Consider the following 27,601-nt stretch of genomic DNA (forward strand, 5'->3'; position numbering starts at 1 on the left):
GGTGGTGATGGACAGCAGGAGAGAGTTCACTTGATCATTACCTGTTAGATTCCCTCCCTCTGGGGCACCTGGCATTGGCCACTGTTGGTAGACAGGATACTGGGCTGGATGGACCTTTGGTCTGACCCAGTACGGCCATTCTTATGTGCTTATGCTCTTATGTTCTTAAACACACAAAAACATACAATCATTAACTAGTAATATGTCTCTAAAGGTTGAATTTGGGTCATGTAGCCTGCTAGTTGCTTAACCCTTTCTGGCTCAGTGTCACAACTAGACACTGAGTTTATTTACTTCTTGCCTTTATATAGTATGGACAGACGTGGGGCTACATGTACAGACTCAGCTCAAGGCAGTTTTCTTTCTCCAGCTGCTGAAAGAAATTAGGAACTCTTGAGAGGTGATGTAAGCAATCTCTGAGGTGATGACAAGAGTGCATCGCTCTGGATTAAGCATACAAACTTCGATAGATGCTTTCCACTCCAAAGAGAGTGTCATGTTTGTGAATGAGTTGTGACTGCTCCAGGAGGAAGAATGCAGAGTGTTTGAGGTTAAGATGTGTTGTCTTAGAATGAATGTGTGGGGAAATGCCAAAGACTTCCGCTTGGAATGATTATCCTCTTGAGTCACTCCGTACAGTGACTCAGATGGTCAAGAGAAATTCAGGTTCTGATGCTTTCTGCCATTCCACATTGTCCTATCCATATCCACTACTTTTCTCCCTATTCGGTTAGCCCCTCATTTAGAATCAAAGACTTTAAGGTCAGAAGGGAGCATTATGATCCTCTAGTCTGACCTCCTGCACAACGCAGGCCACAGAATCTCACCCACCCATTCCTGTATCAAACCCCTAACCTATATCTGAACTATTGAAGTCCTCAAATCATGGTTTAATGACTTCAAGGTGCAGCGAATCCTCCAGCAAGTGACCCGTGCCCACGCTGCAGAGGAAGGTGAAAAACCCCCAGGGCCTCTGCCAATCTGCCCTGGAGGAAAATTCCTTCCTGACCCCAAATATGGTGATCAGCTAAATCCTGAGCATGTGGGCAAGACTCAGCAGCCAGCCTCCTGCTGCAAGACAAGCCCAAGAAAGAAACCAACAGAACTCCACTGGCCATCACCTACAGTCCTCAGCTAAAACCTCTCCAACGCATCATCAGTGATCTACAACCCATCCTGGACAACGATCCCTCACTTTCACAGGCCTTGGGAGGCAGGCCAGTCCTCACCCACAGACAACCCGCCAACCTTAAGCATATTCTCACCAGCAACCACACACGCCGCACCATAGTAACTCTAACTCAGGAACCAATCCATGCAACAAACCTCGATGCCAACTCTGCCCACATATCTACACCAGCGACACCATCACAGGACCTAACCAGATCAGCTATAACATCACCGGCTCATTCACCTGCACGTCCACCAACGTAATATACTCCATCATCTGCCAGCAATGCCCCTCTGCTATGTACATTGGCCAAACTGGACAATCCCTACGTAAAAGGATAAATGGACACAAGTCAGATATCAGGACTGGCAATATACAAAACCTGTAGGAGAACACTTCAACCCCCCTGGCCACACAATAGCAGATCTAAAGGTAGCCGTCTTGCAGCAAAAAAAACTTCAGGACCAGACTTCAAAGAGAAACTGCTGAACTTCAGTTCATTTGCAAATTTGACACTATCAGCTCAGGATTAAACAAAGACTGTGACTGGCTAGCCAACTACAAAAGCAGTTTCTCTTTCCTTGGTGTTCACACCTTAACTGCTAGAAGAGGGCCTCATCCTCCCTGATTGAACTAACCTTGTTATCTCTAGACTGATTCTTGCCTGCATATTTATACCTGCCTCTGGAAATTTCCACTACATGCATCTGACGAAGTGGGTATTCACCCACGAAAGCTTATGCTCCAATACGTCTGTTAGTCTGTAAGGTGCCACAGGACTCTGTTGCTTTTTACAGATCCAGACTAACACGGTTACCCCTCTGATACTTGGTTAATTTTAGTGTCCTAAAGATAAAGGGTCTGGTCTGTACTTTTATTAAAGGCAATTGGTTGGCATATTATTCTCAAGCTTCCCCGGGAAAGGGGGTGAAGAGGCTTGGGGGAATATTTTGGGGAAATAGGAAGTCCAAGTGGTCCTTTTCCTGAATCTTTGGCTAAATCACTTGGTGGTGGCAGCAATACCGTATAAGGACAAGGGGAAGTTTTAACCTAAGCTGGTAGAAATAATCTTAGGGGGTCTTTCATGCTGGTCCCTACATCTGTACCCCAGAGTTCAGAATGGGGAGGGAACCCTGACAGGGTTACACTAATGCAAGTGAGTAAGAATTGCACATGACAGCCCTTGATCTTTCTTTGTACACCAATCCCTTCTATTGCCGTTATTTTTGTTGCATTTCTCTGAATTCCCTCTAGTTTAATTTCCTTCTGATAATGAGGCAGCGGGTACCAGCTGTGGATTAACAGTCCAAATGTGTGTGTGTGTCAGATACAGTACTTTTTCCCCCTTCTTCTAAATTTGGCATTAAGAGACTAGCAATAGGTGTTTAGTGAAAGATAATGGAAGTGTCGAAAATTAAAATGTGTAGGATTACATGTGGGATGAATTACTAAGTGGAACAGAGGTTGAAAACAAATTAAACAAAGTGAATCTGCCCACAAGGGCCAGGTGTAGGAGATTTAGTGAAGGTGGTGTAGGCACTGACTCTGAATTAAACATCTTTGTTTCCTTTCTCAGTCAGACTTCTCCCCCATAACCTAACTCCACGGACTTTTCTCTGCTCTGCAACAGTCCTTCCAGGTCTGTTTTTCTCCTAGCTACTGGGAGTGGCTACCCATGTTATATTGTGCTGAGAACTCTGAGCACTGTCATTAGAATGAGTACTAAGGGTACGTCCACACTACCTGCCGGATCGGCGGGTAGCGATCGATCTATCGGGGATCAATTTATCGCATCTCGTCTAGATGTGATAAATCAATCCCTGAACACGTTCCCGTCAACTCCGAAACTCCACCAGGGCGAGAGGCGGAAGCGGAGTCGATGGGGGAGCCGCGGCCGTCGATCCTGCACTGTGAGGACGGGAGGTAAGTCGAACTAAGATACATCGACTTCAGCTACGCTATTCTCGTAGCTGAAGTTGTATATCTTATATCGACACCCCTCCTCCCCCAGTGTAGACCAGGCCTAAGTCTTGAAATAAATTGGAGCATCAGTTTGTATTCTGACTGCTGTCGTAGAAAAAGGAGAATCTTGTGGTTGTACTCCCCAGGAACTGGAAACCATTGTGTCTAGGAGCAATCTGCTTGCCTCTGTGTGTGTGCCTAATCTGCCACAAGTGTAGTATCAGAAAGAAAAGGTGGGTGACTAGGAATATTTTAGAAATGAGCCTGAGTAAAAAGATTGAATATGGATCCAGATCCCAAGTTTGGGGACACTTGAATGTGAGGGTTTGATTTAGGCTCATCTCACCTCAAACCGTAGTGAATATTTTAGATACAATCTGGTACAAACACTGAAATGTTATCATCGCAAAGTATGTTCTTCCACACTAATTTACAATGTGAACTCTGGTATATAAATAGAACAAGCCATCAATAACACTCCAACAAATACATTATGTTTTTTTCCCAGAACAAAAATATGTTTTGTTGTCTCAGCGCAAGGCAATTATTGGACACCTATTGGTTTTAGAAATAACTTGTTTACATGAAATTTGTTCAGTGTGAGAACTGAATGTTACATTTTCTACACTTCTGGGAAACTTGAATAGAGCACATGCAGAACTAGATCATGGTTTTCTAGCTGGTTTACCTCTTTGAAATGTCCAGAAACAAACAACTTTCCCACTCTCTCATCATAGTTGAGAGGTAATCACTTGTCTTTGAAGGAAGGATAAGGTTTTTCAATGGAATTTAGACAGGTGATTTGCTTAGGGAAAACAATTTGTTTTTTTATATTAGAATAAAAAGCACCTTTGTTTTTAATTTTTATCCTTAGAACAAAATGTTTCTTCTTCTTGTAGTGATGTAAAGGGGATATGATCAGAAGGTTTGAGCAAGGGACTAAGAGAGAGGGATGACTGCTGAGGCCCTATTCACGTCAGTGGGAGATATATGCCTCCAGTTAATGGGGTGATCAGGTTGAAGGTCTGACTCCTGGCTCTCTTACTGTTTCTTGATGTCTCCTTGGGCAAGTTACTTAACCTAGGAGCAGATGGAGGCATTGTTCTAAGGCATAATGCCTCTGAAGCTGTTAATCAGGCTGTGTTCTTCCTCCCATCCTCTCAGGTGCTCAGCCTCATAGGACATATTACTGAAGCCTAGAATGGTTGTTTTAATTTGTAAATATAATAATGGTCAAAGAGAGCCTCTAAACAGTTTCTCCTGAGAGTGATGGACTAATAGCACTGACTTCATAGCAAGGAGTCACGTGCAACCAGGACCTTCAATATCTGTGCTACAAAACTCTTGGCCAGAAACTACCAGAGACTAATTATGAGCATGTTTAGCCTTTTTAAAAGATGTAGCGGGCATTCTAGTCCATACTGGGGAAGGGTCATGGGCCTCTCAGTTCCCACCCAAACACCCACTCACCTGCCCTCTCCCTCACTAGCACATGGTTTTCACTTGCTCACGAACATGAAGTGAAAGTGACAAGGGGTTACTTGCCTCTCCCCTTCTACCACTTCCTTAGAGTGATCAAACACATTGTTTAGTAAAGTAACTATTTAGGAGCTCAGACTACACAGTGATGGGTGTGTAATATCAATGCTTAACTAGATGAGGTTAGGTAGGAACATCTGAAAACACACAGAGCCATTTACTTTCCTCAGTGCAATTACGATGTCAGTGAGAATATTACCTCTTCTGGAGGGGCAATGTGTGGCGCTTCACTGCCTGGATTGTATAGCTAGAGATACAAAATTTCCAGACAACAAACACCCATTCTACTTAGAAAAAGAGCGTTGAATAGGAAATGGTTCTGCATGTCAACTAATTCACATTTATTTTAATGAGTATGTTTTCAGAATTGTTTTATGAGTCAGTATTTTGCTTGAAGTACACCCACTTCAGAATGATTGAAATGTGCTTTGATGTAGCTTTTGAGTGAGCATCTGCAAATAATGTTTGGGCATCATTCTTACGAAACCTTTATTCCTACACCTGCATTGCTAATTGGCATAAAACCTACTCTAAAAGTCGTGTGGTATAGTTTTTCAGCAGATATTCGTATTCCGTTTATATATTAGCTACCACTCCAGAATTACTGTTCTGTAAAGAATAAACAAACATTTACATCTCATTATCAAATATTAGGGGCTCTCTGCTGCACAGTTCAGTTGTGGAGTGTTCTGGATATAAACGCAAAGTCAAAAATTAAGATGAGGACAGGAAGTGACTTATATTCTTCAAATTTAAAGGGATGCTGTCATCCAGGCTTGTTTGACACTTTTTTAAAAATAAAGTGTCTGATAAAGGCCTGTCATTGGGATGGCTGCCTCCTGAGTACCCCTTCATGGGCAAAGGTCACTCTGTGGCACTCTGTGCACGCCGAAAAGAATTGAAAAAATGTCATTCCAGGTTGAACAAACGTTTTGTTTCATTTTTGAGTTTGTGCCTTTTTAAAAAAAAAAATCTTGACGTATATTTCAAAGCAAAAAGTAATTTCAAATCAAAATGTTTCATTTTGATTGTCAAAATGAAACGTTTCGACTTTCTCTGCATTTTTTTTTGACTGAAAAAATTTGGCAAATTTGACACAAATTTCCAAAATGTTTCAGTTGACCCAAATCTTCTTTCTTTCTTTCTTTCTTTCTTTCTTTCTTTCTTTATTGCAACCAAAAAAAAAAGTTTAGTCTGACAAGTGTCACCTAGCTCTAGCCCTAAGTGCAACAATTCCAAAGAAGCTCAGGTCTGCTCCATTCTCTGGGCACACACCTGCCTGATGCCTCTTTCATTTCAGCCCTGCTGTTGGTGAACTCCTTTCTGTAAGGCCTGGGAAAAGGTATGCACGATCAAAACCAAGAGTGAAATTGAGAAACTGCAAAGCGATGTCAAATGCACAAAATATAAGAATTGGAAACAGAGAGAAAAATATTATTGAATCCATTCTAATGACAGTTTTCTTAAGGGGTTACTTTGCACAATATTAGATAGAAACTCTTCAGTTGGACGTGTAGTTGTTTTTTTCAAGTTGACATTGTGCCTTTCAATAATACAGTTGTCTTGTCTGTGGTCTATCTGCAAGTCCCAGCAAAAAGGTCAAGGATTTCATCAACACTGAAACTAAACTACTCTTTTCCATGTAGAAGTGTGGTCTTCCAGGGAAGGGTTAAGACACATTGGTGAGGCAATGTTGGGAAGCCTGTCCTTAGTGCAGCCCTGTGAATAAACACAGGTACCTTTCTAAGAAGCATTAAATGTACTCAAATTACTTTATTTTAAAAGATAGAAAAGCACCCTGCTTCAGGAAAGCATCAAGGACAGCACATGCGTAACTCCCATGTATGTCAATGGGACTTAAGTGTGTGCTTTAAATCAATTACATGCCTAAGTGCTGTCCTGAATATGGATGGACTCTCCCGGGTGGATTTAAGCATGTTCCCATGTGATTTCCTGAATCTGAGCCTAACTGTATGACCCCAGCATATTCTACCTGTGTCCTTATTATACAGATGTTTGTCAGACATCTTTATGTCCAAATTAACCATGATAGGAAACCAAAAGGGAAAATCATTGACCAATATCCCTTCTGTAAAACTGTAAAATAGGTTACTATTTTCTCCTCTCTTGGCAACCTTGATGTTGAATGAAGCCCTCTTCCTCTGTGGCTGATATCAACATCAAGAACATCAACATCAAGCAACGCTGCCAGTGTCAGGAAAAAGCAAGAGTAGGATGGTGTTAACAAGGTTGCTTGCCCCTCCGTGGGCCGGAGGCCTGGGCCTAGACAACCTTGATTTACTGCAGAGGCACACCTGAGAGAGTTCAGCTGTTCCCTCATCCACGGTAGCAGGAAGCTACAGAGAGCGGGAGAAGCTCAGGAGGCTCTGTCTAGAGAGACTGCAGTGATTGAGAGAGGCTCCTGCAGGGAAGAGCTGAGACCAGTGGAGTCGCTCCAGCTAGAAAGGGCTGGAATAGCCTGCTAAAGCAGAAACACCAGGGGAGTTTGGCGCTGTGCCCAGCTGGAGGGAAGATTTGTGTGTTTATTTTTTACCTCTAAGTTAATAACCAGCTTCTAAGGAGGGCTGTTGTTATTGGACTTGTAAAAGTCTCTTCTTTGAGTTAACTGAGGAACTGAGCAGCCAATTGTAGGGCTGCCCTGAGGCCTTGAGGGGGCACTTGGGACACCGCCAGCCTGGTGACAGATGGGAATTGGGCTTCAGCATTTACTATAACGTCATAGCTGTTCCAGCAAGAATATGTAAACTGTAGTGGTCGCCTGTTTCTCCTTTAATGACATCACTATGCTGTTTTTGGCAGAAACTCAGCAGAGTTTCTCTGTTTTCCTTTTATCTGCACGTGCACGCCGGGTGTGCAGTGTGACAGGGCCACTGATTGAAAATAAAAACAATAAAAATAAACAAACTAACCCAGGCTCTTCACAGAAGTTAAACCTGCTAGGGGAACCTCCCACTGATTGACTCATCATAGATCAGTGCTTTGAGAGAAGCCTGAGGGAGTGGATGGAGATTATAAGAAGCAAAGTGCAGAGCAGAGATCTTGGCTGCACTCAGATTTCTAACGAATGTTTGGTATTGGCTCAGGAGATCAGTATTTGACAGTTCTGCATCTAGAACTGTTTGCCCGAGATCCGAGGTAAACGCACCACTCCCCCAGCGCAGGGAGGTGTTAGTTGCACATACAGCACCAGCCTCACCCCTACCCTCTCTCCTGGCATTCTGCTCGGCAGCTTTAAGTTCCACCAGAGGCTCCTTGGGTATCACACAGATGGAGACTGCAGAGGGCACATGTGGAATACCACACCTCAATACCACCCTTGTCCCCTGCCAGCACCACAGTTCAGACTTGTGCTGGCCACTTCTAGGCCCCACCGATGGAGAAGTTGGGTCTTGTTTGTTCCTCTGCAACCCTTCTCCAGCGGGCTTTGCATCAACCGGGTCCTTGATCCCTGCTGTCTGACAGCAGAAGCTGGTGTAAGCCAGTGGTGAATATGACTCTAGCACTCTGGCTGTGAGTAACTCTAAGCATTGTCCTGAGCCCATTCATTGCCTCATGCTCCCCCTTCTCCTCCCTCGCCCTGCTCCTTTGGGCTGAACAAGTTTCTCTCCTTGCTTTGGCCAGGAATAGTAGAGAGACTGCTGACATCAGCACTCTAGCCTGTTGTTTTGCTGAAGTAATGAAATGAAATGTGGGTGATGGAACAGCAGTCAGCCACAACAATTTCTATGCCTAGTCTCCTGATCATTCCAGGGCATCTCAAAGCACTTTACGAAGTTGTACAGTAATTTATTAATACAGTCTGCTGGGCCAAGCTTGCAGCTGAAAGTAAAGGAAGACTTGAGTCTTCAGTTTCAATGTACGCCACTGACATCTCTAGGGAGTCGGCATGACTCAAAGAGACTCGTGTTAATAATGAAATAGTTCTGCGAACCTTAAAGGGATATTGTCAGGTCAAATTTGGGCCCAATTGTATGTTTTGAAAATACAGGCTCTTATTGAACATAAGACCATAGAAATGTTTGCATGCATTTAAAATAAATGGAAACTTGTTTATTATTCTTATTTGAAAGGAACTATTCTCAGGAAGGGTGTTCAATCCAAATAAGGTTTCATTGTATTAGTGCATGGGACATGGAAAGTATAAATGATATGAAACAAAGTGCAACATATGAGTATGTGGGGAAGGTGAAAGAAATGCAAAAAAACCCACAACAGAATGGACTTGATCCACATAGGGAAGATCTATTCTGCATACAGGCAGCTTGTAAGATTAAACAGTCAAAGGCCAACTTCAATGTGGCACTCAAAACGTTTCTGCACCCTTATAGATATATATGCATTCTTATGTAGTCTTTACAGTTTCTGCAGCACTGTAATCACATGATGTTTAATTGCAGGATGTCAGACTATTGCCCAGATCACACACTATATTATTAAACCATTTTTCTATAACATTAGATACAGGTGTGTAGCATTTTGCAATATTGTTTACTACTCTGCAGATGCCAGAGAGAGAGTTGATTAACGTCATTTAATACAATATATCTTTATATGGGGAACAGATGATTAATTATAACATACAATGATATTGAAAATTTGCTGGCCATATTTAGAACACCTAAATTCACAGCTCAGTTATCGTCCTAGTTAGCTGCCTCTTCTTCTAAACTACACCTAAGGAAGTTTAAGCTCAATTTAACTATACGTGCATGCTATTTTTATAGCTTGCTACTTCATGTCCTGAATTAAACCTAAGGAAGGCTGTGGTATGCACAGATAAATTAACTTAATAATTAATTGGCTCATATTCTCAACTGCATCTAAGGAAATTTGTGCCACTGATTGAAAAGAAAATGCATGGTACGTAGAGTAGTATTTAAGTCAAGGTATTTAAAATAGCCACTAATTAGTTTGGTTTTGGTGGGAGGCCCTCCAGAGCGGTGGACTTCAGAGTTACTACCTCATTGGGATGAATAGTGCAGGTCATACTTCTCAGTGCTGTTGCTGCAGACTCAGGCAAGTGTCACTGCATCAGTTATTCTCAGGCCATGTTTGGAAACTTTCAGGAACATAGCAGTTTCCACAGTGGATCAAACCCAAGATCCATCTAGTGCTTTAGCCTGTCTTGGACAGTGGCTAGTACCAGATGCTTCAGAGAAAGGTGTAAGAACCCCACACTAGGCAGATGTGGGATAACAACACACCCCCTCCCCCACCCCCCACCCTACACACATAGATCTGACCCTGATCTCTAATCATTAAAAATTGGCTTAAACCCTTAAACCTTTTCATCACACCATGAAGTCTAAAAATACAAATGTTTTAAATGAAAGCTGAAAGATGAGACTCTGACCCGATTCCCTGGCTCCAGGAGCCAGGCACTGGGCATGTTCCTGTCATGCCTATTAACCTAGCCCTGTGTGCGTGATAACTTAATTTTTTCCTAATTTGATTGCTTCATCATCTAACTTTAATTTAGCTCATGTTCAAATGGAATTATACTTACCTTCTCTACACTGGATGAATCAAAGTTTGAGTCCACTGACAGTCTTTGAATGTGCAGTAAGGTATTCTTAACCTGATGCTTATAGTCCTAAGGTCTCTCTTTACTCAGCACTCCAAAAAGGCAGCATAATAAGGTTCCTTATGTAAATCATTCTCTATACACAATAGGCCTGTTTCTGCACTGCCTATCATTGTTGTGTACATCTGTGTAAGGGGAGTGTAGTGGTAGAAATGATTAACTCAAGGTGCAAGGCTGGGGAGAAGCAGGTTTTTTGTAAAAGCATGCATGACTAATAACATGTTGTCCAGTGGATCAGATTAACTGAAAATATTGAGTAATGGAAATCAATGCCATAAACTTCACTTGCAAGTCTAAGGAACAACCAATATTCAATTGCAAATCAGTGCTTTTCTGATCATGGGCAATTAAGAAAAAGAGCTAGGAAAACATCTGACCAAAACCAAACTAAATTTAACCTGAAAAGAAGTTTTCTAATAGATACTGCAAGATATATTAAGGGCCGTGAGCACACACAAGCGAGCAGCATGCCAATGCTTTCTATTATATGCACACAAATGTAACTGCTGGTGCTTTGTGACAAAGCAGACTCATTGCTCATAATTATGGAATTACAGGGAGACAACTCCATGGTGCACCCGAGCGTAGAATGCCACTAAAAAGCCATCTACTTATTTCCCTTGAAATGAATTATCCAATCTGCTTGGCACAATATTGCCAAAACAAAAATCAAATTTTTAATAATGCCAATTAAATTTTGTAGCAGTAGAGAGCACCATAAAAAAGAAAACTACATGGTGACCATATTACTTAGTGCAGTGACTCAGATAGTCTAACTCGGAGCTTTAGCTGGCATGGAGCCCAAGTTCGTGACAGGTGTATGGGTAGTTAATTACAGAATCCTAGGCCTTTTTCTGCTCCAATTTCTAGTAGGTCATCCGTTTCTTTCCTCTCCCCCTCTCACCTTCAAGTGCAGTGTTATTCCCCAGGGTATTTATTATTAGTAGATTCGTTTTAAATGTGCAAAGTGATTCTAGATTTCTCCACTTCCTTTGGGGGAGACTATTCCACATTCTAATTGATTTCACTATCAAGAAGTTTTTTCCTTATATTGAGTCTAAATTTCCGCTTTCTTTATTTCATCCCATTTTTCTTGTTTGCTGTTACCACACTGAATAAATCCTTTCCATCTTTGTTGTTCATATCCTTCAAATACTTGTAAGATGACATCCTACGTTGCTTGTCACTTAGCCAAGTTATGACTATTTAGGTCCTGGTGCTGCAAACACTTACGCAGCGTGAGTAACTTTATATAGATGAATATGCCTATTGAACTCAATGGGGTGTTCACCTGTGTAAAGTTAAGTGCTTGAGTGTTTGCAGGATCAGGGAACTTAGCTTTTAAATCTTCTCTCATATACTAGCTTCTCCATCCCCCTAATAATTTGTGTTGTTTTTCACTTAATTGCCTGCATAATGTGATGCCCAGACAAATACGCCATGTCAGGTACAGTTGCTCCAGAACTGTTCAGAGAGGGATTGTCACATCCTTGGTGAAGTGGGATTCCTTTGCATATGTTACCCAAAATAGCATTGGTCCTGTTTTTGCTATGTAGAATATCACAAACTCATATCTAATCTGCTGTTCCAGATTTTTCTCTCTGCTTGTTTATTTCTGGTTAGGATTATTTCTCCCTAAATGTATGAATTTGCATTTTTCCAAGTCAAATCTCCCAACCATATTGCTCACTATAATTCCCTTTCTCTTATTTCTCTGTCCATCCTGTAACTTCTAACACCTCCCAAATTAGTGGTATCTGCAAATTTAATCAGCCTGTTCCTTTATCATCATCAAAGATGCAAAGTCTACTGAGGACTGTTGTGCCAGCCAAAGTGACCACAGCTGATAGCATCTCAGCAGGAATCATACAATGAAGTTACCAGATCTGGCTCAGTCCCGTGAATCCAGAAATGTCTGGAGCAGTCCTGCAGGTGATGCCATTTAGGATCAAGGCATGCACCTCTTTTCACATCAATAGAGAATACGGTGTACTGTGGTGCATTTGTCCATCCTGGCAACATGGCTGAAGAGCATTCAATGCTGCTTTTGAATTTAGTGAGTGGCTGGAGAAAGGCCAGATCTCTGCAACATTATGGCATTTCACACAAAGTCAAACCAGTTTATGCTCAGAATTTGGTGCTGAGAGCGCCTATAAAACAGCCTTCTAACATTCCCATCGCGAAACCAGATGGCTCTTCCCGCTTATCAACAGATCCATATTTTTAAACTCTGTCCTTTGGGGATGTTCTTTTAATTAAAAACTTCAAGGTTTTTTTCATAACTTAAAAAAAAGTACATCTGGTTTTAAGTAATGTATAAAAGGTGTTTTTCTATGTGCAGTGAACTATAATTATAACAAGATTGCATCCCAAGGAGTTGCGTGCCTGTGTAAATAAGAAGATAACAGAATGGGGGCTATCCACTTTATTGCACTGAATACAGCATGTATGATTACCTGCCTAGTGGGCGGGTGGTGTATGTGTGCATTTGGTGCAAGGAGCTCATGACCCTCAGAGACCAAGTTCGGGCTCTGGAGACCAGAGTGGCTGATCTAAAGCTAAGGGAGACAGAGAGGTACATAGATCAGACTTTCCGGGACACAGTAGAACGGTCCCAGCCCCAGCCTCTGTGCTGTTGAGGAGGATGAAAGTCTCAGGGAAGGAGAACATCAAAGTGGAGCAGTGGGAAACTATCCCGTAGTTGGGACCCTGCTTCCAGATGATGTCATGGTCTCTTCTAGCACTGATGATGCCTCTCTGGGTGAGGAAACTCCAGTTATTAGGAAGAGACCGGTAATAGTAATGGGGGATTGGATCATTAGAAATATAGGTAGCTGGTTTTGCGATGACCAGGAGAACCGCATGGTGAATTGCCTGCTGGGTGCAAAGGTAGAAGATCTCTTCATAGAAGATTAGGGTTGGAAGAGACCTCAGGAGGTCATCTAGTCCTACCCCCTGCTCAAAGCAAGACCAATTCCCAACTAAATCATCCCAGCCAAGACTTTGTCAAGCCGGGCCTTCAAAACCTCTAAGGATGGAGATTCCACCACCTCCCTAGGTAACCCATTCCAGTGCTTCACCACCCTCCTAGTGAAATAGTTTTTTCCTTATATCCAACCTAGACCTTCCCCACTTGAGACCATTACTCCTTGTTCTGTCATTTGGTACCACTGAGAACAGTCTAGATCCATCCTCTTTGGAACCTGCCTTCAGGTAGTTGAAGGCTGCTATCTCTTGAGACATCTAGACAGGCTTATGTGTAATGCTGGGGAGGAGCCAGGGGTTGTGGTACATGTAGGTACCAAAGACATCGGTAAAGGTAGGAGAGAGGTCCTGGGGGCCAAATTTAGGCTGCTAGGTAAGAGATTGAAGTCCAGAACCTGCATGGTAGCATTCTCTGAAAGCTTCTGGTTCCATGCACAGGCCCACTTAGACATACAGAACTCCAGGGTCTCAATGCGTAGATGAGACAGTGGTGCAGGGAGGAGGGGTTTAGATTTATTAGGAGCTGGGGAACCTTTTGGGAAAGGAGGATTCTATACAGGAAGAATGGGCTGTAAACCAAAATGGAACCAGATTGCTGGCAGGTAAAATTAAAAAGGTCATAGAGGAGTTTTTAAACTAGGGCTGGGGGAAAGACAACAGGTGTGGGAGAGCACACGGTTCAGACAGAGACATCCCTTAGGGAGGATCTATTAATGGGGATTCTCTATGTCCTAGTAAGAGGAAAGGATGGAAAGTGATAAAGTACAGGTAGGATCTGATGAGAAACAGTCAAATGAAAAAGAGTCCCATTCAATTACATCACATAATGGCAGACAGCTAAAAAGTGACAAATTTTGTAAGTGCTTATATGCAAATGCTAGACGTCTAAATACTAAGATGGGTGAACTTGAGTGCCTGGTATTAAATGAGGATATTGATATAATAAGCATCACAGAAACTTGGTGGAATGATGATAATCAATGGGACACAGTAATACCAGGGTACAAAATGTATACGAATGACAGAATAGGTTGTGCCGGCGGGGGAGTGGTACTATATGTGAAAGAAAGCATAAGTCAAATATAGTAAAAATCTTAAATGACCTAAACTCTGCTATAGAGTCCTATGGATAATAATTCCATGCTTCAATGATAAGAATATAACAGTAGGACTATACTACCGATCACATGACCAGGATGGTGATAGTGACTGTGAAATGCGCAGGGAGGTTAGAGAGGCTATAAAACTAAAAAACTCAATAATAATAACGGGGGATTTCAACTATCCCTATATTGACTGGGTACATGTCACCTCAGGACGGGATGCAGAGATGATGTTCCTTGACACCATAAATGACTGCTTCTTGGAGCAGCTAGTCCTGGAACCCACAAGAGAAGAGGCAATTCTTGATTTAGTCCTAAGTGGAGCGCAGGATCTGGTCCAAGAGGTGAATATAGCTGGACTGCTTGGTAATAGCAACCATAATATAATTAAGTTTAACGTCCTTGGGGGAGAGACATCAAAGAAGCCCACTGCAGTAGAATTTAACTTCAGAAAGAACTACACAAACATGAGGAAGCTAGTTAAACAGAAATTAAAAAGTACAATCCCAAAAGTGAAATGCCTGCAAGCTGTATGGACACTTTTTTAAAACAACATAATAGAGGCTCAAATTAAATGTATACCCAAATTAAAAAATACAGAGGACCAAAAAATACCACCATTGCTAAACAACAAAGTAAAAGAAGTGGTTAGAGGCAAAAAGGCACCCTTTAAAATCCCACTGAGGAAAATAGAAAGGAGCATAAACTCTAGCAAGTCACATGTAAAAGTATAATTAGACAGGCCAAAAAAAAATTTGAAGAGTAATTAGCCAATGACTCAAAAACTAGCAGCAAGAATATTAAGTACATCAGAAGCCGGAAGCCTGTTAAACAATCAGTGGGGCCACTGGATGATCAAGCTGATAATGGAGCACTCAAGAAAGATAAGGCCATTGTGATGAATTCACTGCAGAGGCTGTGAGGGAGATTCAGCACCTGGCACACTGGGGCACTGGCTTCAGGAGCTACCCATCATATCAATAATAAATAAGAATAACCCCACCCATCCCAGCAGAATCCAAAGGAACACTACTTCCAGTTTGATATTTTGCCCTTTATCACTACACTTTCTTTTTGAGCCTCCAGCCAATTTTCAGTCCATAAGGCAGTGTTCACATCTAAACCAATGAGTGCATTTTAAGAGTAAATTTTTGTGAGATACTAAATCACATGCTGAAATCTAAACATACAACACCTGCAGCAGTGGCTTCATTCACTCATTTTGTAAATAAATCAAAATTTGTCATCAAGTTGTCTGGCAAGATTGTCCTTTTAAAACCCATGTTGCTTATTACTTATGATTTAATTAGCCTGTAGATCTTTGGTGATTTTTTTGTGCCTGTTCTATTTTATTAGGGATTAAAATTGGGTTTCTTGGATAATAAGTGGCATTAAAGGTTTTATTGGTTGTTTTGTGACTAAACAAATGTTCATATAAATATTTATAAATGTTAAAAATAGAAACAAAAATATACATTTCTAAGTATTAAACAAAATTTACCCTCATCTGGTGAAACTGAGCAGCAAGGGGTATTTTTATCTGGTTTGTACTTCTTCCTTGTGTTCCCAATATCCAAATCTCTAGGTTCTCAGGCAGATTTACCTTGATCTGAGCCTGTTCTAACCCAAAATTCAATCTTAGGCTTGGTCTGCGCTAGCAAATTATGTCGGTATGACTATGTTGCTCAAAGGTGTGGAAAATTGAATCTGTGTCTCCCAGAGCCCTGACTACTGTTCTAGCCACAGGACCCTGTAAAATGAGTATAATAATGCTCCCATCTCTGAGGGATTTCCTGAGATTTAATGTTTGCAAAGCAGATTCAGATTGTCAGGTAAAGGCAAACCATTGTTATAACATGGTGGGAAAAGGAGACATTGTTTATGTGTTCCAATTCTAAAAGCCACTCCCTGATACCAATGTGACTTTTCAATGCTGTGGGAGCTATCAGCTTGGTTGAATGAACTAGCTGAAGAAAGCATTTTGAATGTGCCAGGAAGCCACAATGGCTTTTCAGGCATGTCTTTAAAAGAAAGCTTTTCCCATCTACAAAACTAGCCTGAAAAAGATACAGAAGCTAGACTCCATCAAGACCGTGTCTCTCATTCCAATACAGTATAGATACATTACACAGAGAATACGGAATCAAACTTATTAGCAAAGACACTTGAATTCAAGGGTAATTTAGTTGAGTAGTGGGAAGGGTTTTTCTAAAACAGGATGATCTCTCTTGATATACAGCTGTCAGAGTAATGTCCGGCTGGAATTTGCAATGCTTATCACCAACTACAAAGTTAAAAATTAGATGTTTTGTTTAGCTTTACATGAATGTGTTAAGATAATTTGTAAATAACATGTTTTACTGCTCCTTATAGAGAAAAACACATTGATTATAGAAATGTTCTTGACACAAAAAAATAGGGAAATTCTTTAAGGCCAAAAAAATATATAGTATTATCCTGGTACAGTTATTTGAATTTCTGTCACAACATGGAAGGTATTAAATCCGATACTGTGCAACTGGACACACAATGGGCATTTGGTTAAGGGAGAGTGGATAGCAGGATAGTACGTTTGTTATATTTGTGTCTTTTCTTGGAGCCAGAAAGCAAGGTTTGTGCCTAATTAATATCATACTAGGAATTTTAAGCCAGGAAATTTGTAAACCCCATACTTTCTTTCTCTATGAAAAAGCAGTCTTTTCTAATAATTTAATATGCTAAGAATGATCTTTTAGCTGTCCCATGCTATAGTGCATAAGAAGTAAAAAATAACAACACTTTTCTGGTTGAAATGTACTTGTTGCAGTTTTCACTATAGATTGCTTGAGGGGAATAATTTTCATAGAGCGGACATCATTTATAAATGTGAACTAGAATGGTGCTTCGTCTTAATGTTTCTATGAGCCACAGCATGTTTATGTACCAATTTGATAACCTTGTCTTTAATTCCAAACTGAAAAGGCATTTGGTAATGAAATGACTATAATTTTAGACCACTTCGGTTTTTGAGGTATTATTGTGTATATAATTCTTTTCTTTAAAATTGTGATCCTTGTATATTATTATGTCAAACTCAGATTAATCATGACAAACAACATTTTCATAACCCAGGAAATGTTAACATATTACATTCCTTGCTTTGGAAAGATAAAAGAAGTGATCACAGAAAACACATTTTAATTTCCATTCTACCCTGCAGGCCATTTAAGTGATATAATTTGCATGTTGATCCCATTTTCACCCACCAATTACTATAATATGTCATGTCCATATTTTTAGTCCCTGGCTTTGTTTCATGTTTGCATTGTTTTGAATTTGCATGCTGTCTGTATTACTTATGCATGACATCTACATTAATTTCAAGTTGAATGTTTGCATATTCTGAAAGACATTCATGGATCATTTATTCTACATGTGTATTTTTTTCTTTTGTTTTCAGTTACTAAAGTTTAAATATGCTTGAAATGTAAAAGTGGCATGAAACTTTTGTGACACAAGTAAAATACCTGTTTTCATAGGTTTTTAAGTGTTAAAATTTTTGACTTCACAACTTTTAGAAATCTGTCATATTCTAGAACACCTTCTATGCTGTTAACATAACAAATTATGTTATCAGCCGCTAAACTTATTTCATTGTATATTTAGGACCAAATCCTGGTTCCTTTATGCATGCAAACAGTCCCAAAGAAATTGGATTAATTGCTTAAGTGAGATGAGAAAAAAATGGCTCTGAATGCCTAATGCCTATATCCTGCTACGATTTAATAGAATGTGATGAAGCTGTCTACAAAAATAACACCTTTTGTCACACAAAATGCCCATTCATCTAAGTATTAACTCGCCATATGTGGAGTTATGGCAGAATATGCAGCTGAATTTGCTAAGAAATATTGTGCAGCAGCAGAATTCAATGATTAGATTATATAAAACTGAAACTATACACACCAAGACTAATGAATGACTATGGTGTACAAACTAAAATGAAAGTATTGTCCCTTTGATTACTTGAACAAGTCTTTGAATTGTACCTCACACATTTCAAAATTAAGGGGGGGGAATAAAACTTTTATTATGGAACTTCAAACAGCTGCCAAAAATAAATATATATTTTTAATTGGCACAGAGTTGAACTTGCATGTCTACTGGAAGTGAATCCGTGGATCTCTTCGATTTCTCCTTTACAGCCTACTCTTTTCTAGACAGTGAATTAATTCTGGGCAGAATTAAGCTCAGTGGTCTGACTTGAGATACACTGAGCCACTCACAATTGCCATTGACTTCAATTTGAGTGTCAGCACTTCTCAGGTGACATGCCCTGGAGAGGGCTGAACCAAAACCCCAGATCCAAGCACCCCTGAAATTTGGATGGGAGGGGAGGGAGAAATCAGAATCCATGACCATATTTGGATCCAAATGTTGTAAATGGATCCTATCATCATAATGGGCTGAACCAAAACCCTTTCTTGGAACAACCCCAAGCTTTGGAGTTTCAAAATCTGGATCTGAAGTTTGTGGCTTGAGCCCATCTGTAATAAAACTGATCAGTCTTCAAGACATTATGTCCTTTAAACTGCAATCCCTATTGGAAATCATTTCTGATTCTTTTCAACCACTTGGTTTTGACTGGTTTGAGTCACTACAGTTCTCTCCACTTTTACAAACTAGTTGTTTTGTCAGCATGAGTGTGACAACAATTAGACGTCCCTGTTTTTGCCCCATGCCTTTTCTCCTTCACAGTCATTCAATGACAAGCGTAAAAAGAACTTCATCTTTTCACGAAAATTCCCATTCTACAAGAGCAAGGAGCAGAGTGAGCAGGAAACAAGTGATCCAGAACGTAAGTAACCTCTTGGAGATGATGTCACATGCAGCACAAAAATGGGTGACACGCATGACACCAGTACCCCACACATCTAGGCATACAAATAGCAAAGGCAGGCAGGTGAGGTATTACTACTGTGACCAATGTATGATTGCAGTCTGGATCCAGCTGGTGCTCCCTTCCCTTGAAACATCCTTTTCAGAGTAAGATAAAGCAGTGACCTTGGCTTCTGGCTGGAAGAGTTCAGTGTATAAATTTCTTCCCTTTTTCGTAAATGTTGCTGATTATTTTTGTTGTTTTAAATCCAGTTCTTTCCTAGATAAAATGTTCCAATTCAGAACTGGCCCAAACTGATGTAAAATCAATTTCTCCTAAATTATTACATTAATTTTATTTTTGGTTTAAAAAAACCCCAAACATTCCAGTATCATTTTTATGTCTACTACTTTTTGGACTTAATCTAGATGGCTCTAATCTCCTTTTTGATTACAATTGATCACTTTGTTGAGTGTTTTAATCCTGAACTGAAAGCCACACTCAGTGACTTTTTCTATTTCTCATCAGTTTTCTTCTAATTTTAAAAAGTAAAGTTAAAGCAATGATAATCCTCTGAATAGAATCTGGTCACTCACTGCATGCCTATATTATATATTCTGAGTATCCAGAATAATGTAATGTGTATGCTGGTGTTATACCAGAAGAAATTTAGCTTTCCCCCCCCCCCCCTTAATATTCTTTCCCTGCAAATTGATCCGCTAAGGATTCTTTGGTTTTTTGGTTTTGGTTTTCTTTAGCTGTAGCAGCAGAAAGTACATAATGGTCACTGTCTTTTTCATTGGGGAACATTACTGTGGAATATGGGTTTAAAGTTGTTTCAAAATGAGAAAGCAGGGATCCAGATTGCTCCATCTGCATGGTCAGTCATGGTAGTATCCATTTCAACTCCACTGACTTCTTCCTTCCTCTTCTGCGGCTGTTCTTCCTTTCTCATTGCTCTCTCTGGGGACTTCCGTGCAGGACATCCCCGGATTAGGTGACGACGGTTATGGAACAAAGACTCTGAGTAAGTTCCCAGGAATGGTCACTTCAACATTTTTTTTTTTTGTGTTCTGTTTTTGTTTTGGCTTTTGTTCCTTCTCTGAGGACCTTCCATTCCCAGCATGCACAAGATAGAGTTTTATTTGTTACCCAGCTGTGAATGCACCAAAAATGTTTCAATTGTTTTGTTCTGCATGACAATATTAAATAACATACAGTGTATCAAACAGACACTTTTACTTCTGATGTAATAACACCTTTTGTTTCTGACAGTATGTTTTTGTTCCCATCATGGCAGTTCTGTAGATAGTAGCGTACCTAGAACTTGTACTGCTGCCTAGAATGCACAATCCATCTTGATATGAAGGAAAGTTAAACATCTCGAGAAGATCAATAGAAAATTATTTTATGCTGTCGCTTCTGCATTTTCAGCTTTTTGCATGGGAGTGTTTTTGTTACTTTGCCAGATTGTAGATTAGTACATTGCTGTTAATGGAAGAAACTATTGCAGGCGAGAAAAGGCATAACCTTCTCCATAACTAATTTTAGAGTTGTGTCACCATTAGTGACCAATCTTTTGTCACTACATTTGAGCAATTTCTTATTCTGGTATGCGGTGATCCTAGCTCAGGAATTGATATTCTAGAGTATACAGCATTTTGTCAGATGATTCTTCAAAAATAATTTGTTTCCTGTAATTTATTTCTAGAGAAATTGCATAGAATGAAATAAATTATTTGCAACTGAATTCCGTATACTTAACTACATTAGTATGCTGTATCCAGCCCTGAATAAGTCCAGCATAATAATACTACTTACACGTGCATTGGCTGTTTTCTTCCTTCAGTGCTTATTCTTTTTCTTAATTGAGGCATAATGTATGTGAATGTTACCAATGCATCACCTACTGTTCCGTATGTGATTTTGGTTACAAAAATGCACGTTCATGCACACATTTTAAAAGATTAAATGCCTGGGTTTTTTTAATTGACATGTTAAGTCATATAATGGTTGACTTTCCCTTTTAAAGGTGAAAACTTTGTCTCTTGAAGAGCAGAGGGAGAGTTATACAATGCTAGTTTTCTGGATGATGTGCAGAATTATGATTTTGCCATGACTGAATAGCTTATGGAAAGCATGATAGCATTGCATAAAATGAACCAAAGTCCAACTGATTAGATAAAGCCCTATTAAATACCTCTTCCCAGAAAAATATAGGTCTCCCTAATACACCATTTTATTGTGCTTGCAAACTATTTGCTGACTGTCTCCATTGTTAATACTGAAGCTAGTTTTCAACTATCCGCACAATTCTAGATCCCTGCAGCCCCAGCCCGATAGTACATGTATCATGTATGTTAAATAAAATATAAATAAATATATTATATAATAAATAAATTTATTAAACCAACACATTATTTTTAATGGCACACAGCCTTACAATGGGCTATAGATTATTGGTTAATAGAGGCCTTCATGATTCTGTATAAAATATCAATTTGATACCACATGTGTTAACAACAACAACTACTACTACTACTACTACAAATCTGTAAGTATATGTTTTAAAGAGAACAGGAGTACATGTGGCACCTTAGAGACTAACAAATTTATTAGAGCATAAGCTTTCGTGGGCTACAGCCCACTTCTTCGGATGCATAGAATGGAACATATATTGAGGAGATATATATACACACATACAGAGAGCATGAACAGGTGGGAGTTGTCTTACCAACTCTGAGAGACCAATTAAGTAAGAGAAAAAAATTTTTTTGAAGTCTCTCAGAGTTGGTAAGACAACTCCCACCTGTTCATGCTCTCTGTATGTGTGTATATATATCTCCTCAATATATGTTCCATTCTATATGCATCCGAAGAAGTGGGCTGTAGTCCACGAAAGCTTATGCTCTAATAAATTTGTTAGTCTCTAAGGTGCCACAAGTACTCCTGTTCTTCTCTCTCCAGGGAGTATTAACTTCTGTGAGTTGCCTCCCTTTAGTGGGAGGGTATGGGCCAGCTGCAAGTGGGCAGGCAGTGACAGCGTGAATTTAGATAGGAGCCCAAGGAGTATTGCAGAGGAGCTAGGCCTTTCCATGCCTCACCTCTGCATGAATGCCCCAGTTTGAGGACCCCCCTGGACTTTTGCCAGCCATGCCCCCTGCCCACTGATTTTCAGTACCCCAACCCCACTCAGACATGATGGGGTAGGAGCTCAGACTGCAGACTCTTCCTTTGACCTCCTTGTGGCTCTATCCACAGCAAGGCATGATCTGTGCCTTAGTTTATGTTGTGGTGGATGCGGGCTACATACAGCACCTGCTTTTCATTTGAGGAGCATATTGGCACAAGACATTATGTTGCTGAAGCACATTCTGTTTGTCCTGGAACTAGATTTTTAAATCCAATCACATCTAATTATGAGACTATGATTGGTCTGATATGCATCTTGCTCTTTCCTGTAAAAGCCAACAGCTGCCCAGACCTGTCCATCAACAATGCAAAATACAGAAATATTTGACAGCTCCTTGCAGTCTTTACCAGTAATTTGTTTGTGCTCTGGAGATTTTGCCAAGGAGATATGCAGATGATGATGCTTCTTGGAAAAAGTGGTCCAAAGCCATATGTTCATTAGCTTAACAATATAAACCCCAGTGGCAGAGCAGACCATGCAGCTGTATAGGCATCATGGCCCAAATGTTGAAAAGTGGCCTCTCATTTTGGGTGGCTCCGTTTTTTGGTGCCCAACTTTAGACACACATAGGACTTTGCATCTAACATACCAGTTGAATTAAGTCAATACATCTCTTCAACTGGACATCAAAAATGAATCCACCCAAAATTAGTGACTACAGATCATTATCCCAATTGTACCCTCTACATCTGCTAGGAGCTGGCATCCTTTAGAAAGAGGAAACCACCCTTAATGGTGTTGTCTGAATTGAGGATGAAATTGAGTCCCCCAGAGGGGGCTATATTAACTTTTTACCAATTTTGGGGTGGAGGCTCATCTCTGTCTCCTATCCCTCCACCCTAATAAATGAGCATTAGCAGAACAAAAAGCATAAACTATGACCAGGACCTTTTTAGATGCATCTGGGAGGGCTGTGGGCCAGCTGCAAGTGGGGAGGCAGTTCCAGTTGGCTGCTATCTTCCATGTTCTGACCAATGGATTTTCCCTGCCATGTTTGAATGTCTGAACTCATGACCAAAAGATTAACCCCATCTGACCTTAGAGGCCCTGGATGTCCATAGACAACCCCAGCTTCCACATATGATGAGCTTGTGAAAAGTTCTTCATGCCCTTATCAAGTTCCAGTGATACCTGCCCAGAGCTACCTGGTTGGTGGCCTCATTCCAAAAGCACAAAGGAAAAAACATTAGCCCTGCCAACTGCCCCATCATAAACCACCCCTTTTGGTCCCACTCCTAACCCTTCCAGGCACAGTTTCCTTCCCCTTGGTCCAGGCAATCAAGATATTTCTGGAAGACAGTGTTGAGGTCTCCAGGGGGAGTAGATATTGTTATGGGGTTTCTTGCACTTTTCTCTGAAGGAGCCAGTATTGGAGACAGGATACTGGAGTAGTTAGACTGCAGGTCAGCACTCTGATGGTAACTCCTATGGTTGCATCCAGGCTGCTTCTAACAACGATCCTCCCTCCCCCAACCCAAACCTTGAGGGCATTAATCTTGCTAACTGCCAGTACTGTCTGAAAAAGGTTCTGACAAGCCCTGTTATTTTCATAACTGGTATTACTGCTTTATGGCGAGCTTTGCATAAATAAAAATAAAACATATGGTAAATCCATTGATTGGCAAACCCTAAGATACCTTGCACAATGACTAATGACCAGCACAAAGGGTGGAAGAAGAGCTCTAACTGTAATGAGAACAGTTCCTATGCATTAATTATACACATTATTCATAATTAAGAATAATCTGTCTAAACACCCAAATCTTTGCATAATTAGCCTAAACGTCTAGGGAAGTGTGAATGGACTGCCATGTATTTTGGCATGCAGATGTTTGGGATGTCACTGCCCCTTTATACAATTCATCAAGGGGAAGAAGTGCCACTGCCAGAGACATTACTAGCCACAGGTGTGTAGCCCCCTTCTTGATATACCAAGAGATAAAGCTTTCATCTTAATGGTATGAGTTATCTGAGATTTTCAGATGGAGCTGCTGCACTGATTTTACTTCCACTCTGAACACTCACCTTTGCATGAATGTGGCAGATCTTTTAAGTTCTAGCTGCTTCGTGGTGCTTGGTTATATTCTTTAATTTGCTGTACTGTTCTTGCAGAACATGTTTCCTCTAATGCCAGCGATAGCGAAAGTAGCTACAGTAAGTTATTGCTTTCGTTTGGGGCTCTTTACGTTGCATTGCTTGTTTTGTTTCGTTTTTCTCTCCTTGCTGCTCTTTTTTAACTTCAAAAAAAAAGATTATTATTGGAGCAAATGGCTTGAAATGCAAATTTCTAACCATATTTCGGGAACGAAACTGTAAAAGAGAAATGGTATCCCTTATGCAGCTAATGAGCATGAGTTTTGTTAATTTGAACGCTTTCTGGGAAATGAAACCAAACCTGACTTTGGCAAGGTTTACGAAAATTTAGATTTCTTGGGTACTGTTGGGTAAAGTCTCAGTAGGGATGGCTCAGCATTATCATGGCATTTCTTGATGACTCTTTTAAAAGGAAAACTACTCCACAAGAGCCAAATTCGCAAAAGCACGGCCTCCCTTGTGCAGTTGCAATTTGCATTAGCACTTCCGCACCTGAGTTGCAAATAAAGGAGTCAAGGTGCAAGTTCTCTGATTTGAAGATGCAGATCATTTTCTGGGTGCCAATTTCTTAATTGGAGATTGCACCTTCAGAAAGGTAGGATGGGCCTTAGGGCCTTTGGAAACTATACACCGAATCTCAAAGATTCCTTTCCAATTGAGGCCATGACCATGCAATTTGAGCCATGGAGAGGGACTGCTACACTGTGCCAAAGTCCCATTGAAATCCTGGGCATGGAGTCCATTTGCGTGAATCAGATTGTGGGATTAATGGGGATTGTTTGCATTACTTCACTCCCCCGCATGTATTAATGATACTGACATATTCAGACAATGTTAAAACATTTTTCCAAAAGTGGTGAAAAAAGTACGAAATGAGTAATTAAAATGTGACACGATTGTCTGTATGAGAAAAGATAACCAAAAAGTTAGGTTACGCTCCAAATCACTCTCTGTTTATTTGATTGCATCAAGCCATTTGCTTAGGATATGCAGTTGTTCACCAGTCACAGAGCACTTGTCATGGGTTAAGTACCTGTATACATTAAGGTTACCATTGGTTTCAAACCACATAGTTACTTATCTTGATATAGTGCGTAGCAGTCAGTTACTGTTAATAAACACTGCTTTGTTTCAGCAAAGTAGATTTTTTACACCATTCAGAAATGGAAGACTAGATTTATTCTGTAGTGAAAATGATTCCCTGGAAAAGCAATTGCCAGAGCTACAAGAAAATTGTAGGCACATTGAAATTGCAGAAGATCTCCTTTAAATCCAGTTTAATATTTGCTGTGTCCTCTGTTGGGGAAGGATTGATGCTCTTGTGATCAAAGCACAAGGCTGGGAGTCAAGAGGCCCAGCTTCTTTTCCTGCTTCTGGCCCAGACTGTCTGTATAGCCTTGGGCAAGTTCGTTAAGGCTAAATTTTCCAAGATTTGCATGGGTGCAAATACCCATAATTTTCACATTTTTCCCCATCAAACAGGACAGATTATCCCCACAATCTGAGTCATGATGTTCTGCATTTTCTAGTAGGATTCTGGCTACTGCTTTACGTTTTTTTTACTTTTGCTTTTCATGAGGAATAATCAGTGAAAAGACACTGTTCATGGCTCGTGTTCAAAATCTTTTATTGGTCACACTTAGAACCATTCCAAATCATCTATGCAAGTGTGAAAGTTTGGCAATGAAGTCTTCTTAATGGTGTCCAGGTGGTACCCTTTAGAGTGATTAATAGAGGTGGTCAAAAATGATATTTGTTTCTGTGGAAAATTGGAATACCGAAATATTTTAGTTTTCAGCAAAAGAATTTCATTTGCGGGTGTTTGGTTTTTCTGACAACAAAATAGAAATTTTCCATGGAAAGCAGGAGCATTTCACACACAAAAATTCATTTAAGCAAAAACCCAATTTTCTGTCAAAAACCAGCATGACACAGAAAATTTTTGACCAGCCTTGCAATTACCTTGTTCCATAGAGAGAATATTATTAACTCTTTTGCAAAAGCTTATATAACATAACTGGAACTCTAATAAAAAGCTGTGAGGACCAATTGTCCTCAGTTACTTACTAGTCCCATTGATTTAACATTTGAGAGTAGAATTGGATCCACTTTACAAAATAGAAGTCAACTTCTGAGCAGTAATATGGCATATAAAGTCCTGGTCTAGAAGCAAGTTATTATTGTAATTAGTATCAGGTCCAGCTCGAGGTTTTTTGCCACCCCAAGAAAAAAAAAAAAAAAGCCGGAGTGCTGCCCCTTGAAAAGAGCCGCCCCCAAACGGCCAGAATGCCGCCCCTTGAGAAGTGCCGCCCCAAGCACATGCTAGGAACCCTGGTGCCTAGAGCCAGCCCTGATTAGTATCCATCAAGCAATTTTTGAATTATCTAATCAAACACAATTTCCAAGTTTCAGATGTGTCTGAGGAGCCCTATGACTCAAACCATTTCGAATTTTTTCAAACCAAGTTTGGAGGAGCTCATTGCAGATGTAGACTAATCTCTTTTTGTTTTCCAAAAGATGATTTTAAAATGGCTGTGAATTTTAATACCTCTTTTATACACAATTCAATAAAGGTTTTTACAGCAGCCACCAGAAATTGCACATGCTTTACCAAATCTATTTAGCCTAATTGCATAATTTCACTAATTAACTAAGAAAGCAATACTTGACTCAAATTTGCAGGGGGGAGGCGGGGGAATTCATGCACATGAGGAAGATCATTAAGGACCATAGTTTACCTTCTGTATGTAACCAAGGCCATAATTAACATTATGAGCCTTCTATAGGTAGAAAAAGATTAATAGATTCTAGGGCTGGAAGGGACCTCGAGAGGTCATCAAGTCCAGTCCCCTGCCCTCATGGCAGGACCAAATAATGTCTAGACCATCCTTGATAGACATTTATCTATCCTACTTTTAAATATCTCTAGAGATGGAGATTCCACAACCTCCCTAGGCAATTTATTCCAGGCACTTTTTCCTAATGCCCAACCTAAACCTTCCTTGCTGCAGTTTAAGCCCATTGCTTCTTGTTCTATCCTTAGGGGCTAAGATGAACATGTTTTCTCCCTCCTCCTTATGGCACCCTTTTA

At 40.3% G+C, this 27,601-nt stretch overlaps 1 protein-coding gene across 16 annotated transcripts in view; it reads left to right on the forward strand.

Moving 5' to 3' along the window:
* DLG2 (discs large MAGUK scaffold protein 2) overlaps window positions 1-27,601 on the forward strand; it is a 1,462,668-nt gene that overhangs the window by 1,414,295 nt on the left and 20,772 nt on the right. For 10 of the 16 annotated variants that reach the window (XM_034759045.1, XM_034759046.1, XM_034759048.1 and 7 more), the window contains 2 exons: window positions 19,103-19,202; window positions 24,529-24,570. In XM_034759045.1, the coding sequence (XP_034614936.1) occupies window positions 19,103-19,202; window positions 24,529-24,570 (142 nt within the window). Of the gene's footprint in view, window positions 1-19,102; window positions 19,203-20,204; window positions 20,251-24,528; window positions 24,571-27,601 lie in introns of all 16 variants that reach the window. The other 6 variants (XM_034759058.1, XM_034759051.1, XM_034759057.1 and 3 more) reach the window with 2 other exon arrangements.

The sequence above is a fragment of the Trachemys scripta genome, chromosome 1 (assembly GCF_013100865.1).
Source record: "Trachemys scripta elegans isolate TJP31775 chromosome 1, CAS_Tse_1.0, whole genome shotgun sequence".
In the NCBI taxonomy this organism is placed as follows: domain Eukaryota; kingdom Metazoa; phylum Chordata; order Testudines; family Emydidae; genus Trachemys; species Trachemys scripta.